The 2,629-nt window shown below is 42.8% G+C and overlaps 1 protein-coding gene across 1 annotated transcript in view; it reads right to left on the reverse strand.

Annotated features, from left to right (window-relative positions):
* Positions 1–529: 529 nt before the first annotated feature.
* The window catches only part of ADCY7 (adenylate cyclase 7), a 46,321-nt gene continuing 44,221 nt past the window's right edge, over positions 530–2,629 (reverse strand). Inside the window, exons 24-26 of the mRNA XM_029284694.1 lie at positions 1,692–1,806; positions 973–1,097; positions 530–667 (exon numbers count right to left, since the gene is read on the reverse strand). Of these exons, the coding sequence (XP_029140527.1) occupies positions 530–667; positions 973–1,097; positions 1,692–1,806 (378 nt within the window). The remainder of the gene's footprint in view (positions 668–972; positions 1,098–1,691; positions 1,807–2,629) is intronic.

The following is a 2,629-nucleotide window of genomic DNA, read 5'->3' on the forward strand; positions in this document are numbered from 1 at the left end:
AACATTAGTTGAAGAGAAAAGCGGAAGTGCAGTTTTGGGGGATCTGCAGCAGGTCTGAGGGCGGCTCTAACGGACAATGAGAGGAGGGATCACAATTTAATGGCAGAGCAGATGGTAGCTCTACCTAAAAAGGCCTTCCAGATCCAGGTTCCAATCCGGTCTATTGTCATCTGATTTTTGCTCAAGGCAGTGCTATCGCAATCCTCCAATCTAGCCTCACGAGAAGGCAAGGATGAAGCAAAAGGGCAGGGCAAGTTGAACCAAGCACTCCGCTCGGCTGCCAGTCCACAGAAAATTCTGGGTCCCCTGTGGCAGGAAGAAAAAAAAAATGGCATCCAGTAGACTCGACTGTAAACATCTTGCAAGAACCTCTTGCCTTCTTCTCTTGAGACGCAAAACGCCAGCACAGACAGTCGTTTGGCATAAAACTCCTTTACAGAAGATGACAGAATTTAACCGTTGCTAAACAATAAAAACGAAGTCCAACAAGAAATTTCGAACGTAATTTCTCAGCATCTTCTCTTTCGAGTCAAAAAACTTGGGATTTGGCTGTATCGGTGCAGACAAAGTAAGTGATCAATTCTCCCTTTCCTTTCACGTTAATCAGTCCTCGGCACTCACAAGCATATCCCAAGCTCTTCAGTATTTTGCATGTCTCTTCCGTCACCTGTGTATGAAACAGAAGTGGAGAGACCATTCAAAATCTTCAGTGAATATTTGATTGATTTTGGACCCTGCTTTTTTGCTGGCACTTCCAGGAGAACTTATAAAATCAGTAAGTTTATCTGCACAGTCAAAGCTAAATATGGACCATAGAAATAAATCCCAGCAGATGTGCAAAGCACCACCCCCCATATTTTCCAGTAGTTAAGAGCTACATGGCTTGGCTGAACTAATCTCCACGTTCAGCATATAGTTATTGTTGAAGTTTCCTTCTATCAAAATCCAAAATTTCTCTTCTTCTTCCTTTACCTGGATTTTCCCAAGTTCCCCAGTAGTTTCCATTCTGCTGGCAACATTGACTGTGTTTCCCCAAATATCATATTGGGGTTTGCGGGCACCGATCACACCAGCCACTACCGGTCCATGATTGATGCCTGATAAACAGGATGGGGAAGGAGAAAATAAATGTATCATATAAGGTGTACACAGGTTGTATGCAAACTTGGAAGAAAACAATCAGTGTAACTGTCAACGCTGCTAACATCGGATGTTTTTGCATTGACAACAGATGGAAATGTAGCCATCTTTTACCTTTTGCTTTTAGAGTTAGATGATGCTGGGAGGGGGGATGTGAACAAGAGTCCTGCTAGACATAACAACACTGAACCTAGCATGAGAAACAAGGTTATTGTAACCGGAGCTGATAAGGAATTGGCGGGCTGGAGAACTGGAGAGGAAGCCCATGCTTCGAGCTAATTGGGGAATGTGATTTATGACTGTTAATTGGAGGAGGGAATTGTGCTTTGATACTATGTGCCCAGGGGAGGGGAATTCAGTTTTTGGCTTCGATTATGCAGCGCCGATATTATGCTACTCAAAATAAAGATTCTTTAAGGTAAAAGAATGCCTCGAAGTTCTTTTGAAGAGTTTCATCTGTTGGAACCAGGACAGTAACCTTAATATATATATAAAAAACACAGCATACCACTCTTTTGATCTGGGAGGAGACCACCTCGTCCCAAACTTACCAACACGGAGACGGAAATTGTTGAACGAATGGCGGTTGATGCCATCTAGTTTAGTCATCAAGGCGATGGCGAATTCCACCATGATGCCAATTTGAGCACACTGTTTTTCTTGATCCTAAACAGATGGTGGGAAGTGTTTACATTCCAAAAACAAAGACAGCAACTTTTATATAAGAAATCCAAATGGCCTGGAAATTGGATTGATATTCTACTAAAACATGAGTTGTAAAATGTAATAACATCTTTGAAAAAGCAGCAATGTAACAGAAGGTGAGTGGTAGATTCAGTGATCCCTTCACTTCAGGGCAAAATCTTAGTGCGTACAGGATCAATGCATTGCTTAAACACTGCCACTGTCTTGTCCTTCATCAAAAATATATCTTATGAAAACCAACTATTATAGCTGGCAGAAGCAGTTAAAAGGATAACGTTATAAACGCGTTGGAACGTTTTGGAATATTTGGAGCAACACAATGAAAGACAAGCTGTAGATGTACAAAAGATCTTTGCTAATTTGAACCACACTATCTTGTTTAAGGTTTTGGAAGATACAAATTTTGGAGAGACCTTCATAAAGTGGATGAGATCCATCTACACTGGATGGATCTACACTTTGAAGCACAAATAATCGTTAATGGAGATCTAACAAAGCCCTGTGAGACACACAAAAAAGGACAAGATGTGGATGCCCATTATCCCCTCTCTTGTAGTTCTGGAACTACTGAATTCACTTATAAGACAGTACGCTGATGACACGCAGCTGTACATTTCCACCCCAGGCCACCCCAACGATGCCCTTGACGTGATGGCCCGTTGCCTGGAGGCCGTAAGGGTCTGGATGGGGAGGAACAGACTCAGACTCAACCCTTCCAAGACCGAGTGGCTGTGGATGCCGGCGCCTCGGCATAGTCAGCTGATTCCATCGCTGACTATAGGGG

Source organism: Protobothrops mucrosquamatus, unplaced genomic scaffold (genome assembly GCF_001527695.2).
Source record: "Protobothrops mucrosquamatus isolate PMUCROS unplaced genomic scaffold, P.Mucros_1.0 scaffold_144, whole genome shotgun sequence".
Classification (NCBI taxonomy): Eukaryota; Metazoa; Chordata; class Lepidosauria; order Squamata; family Viperidae; genus Protobothrops; species Protobothrops mucrosquamatus.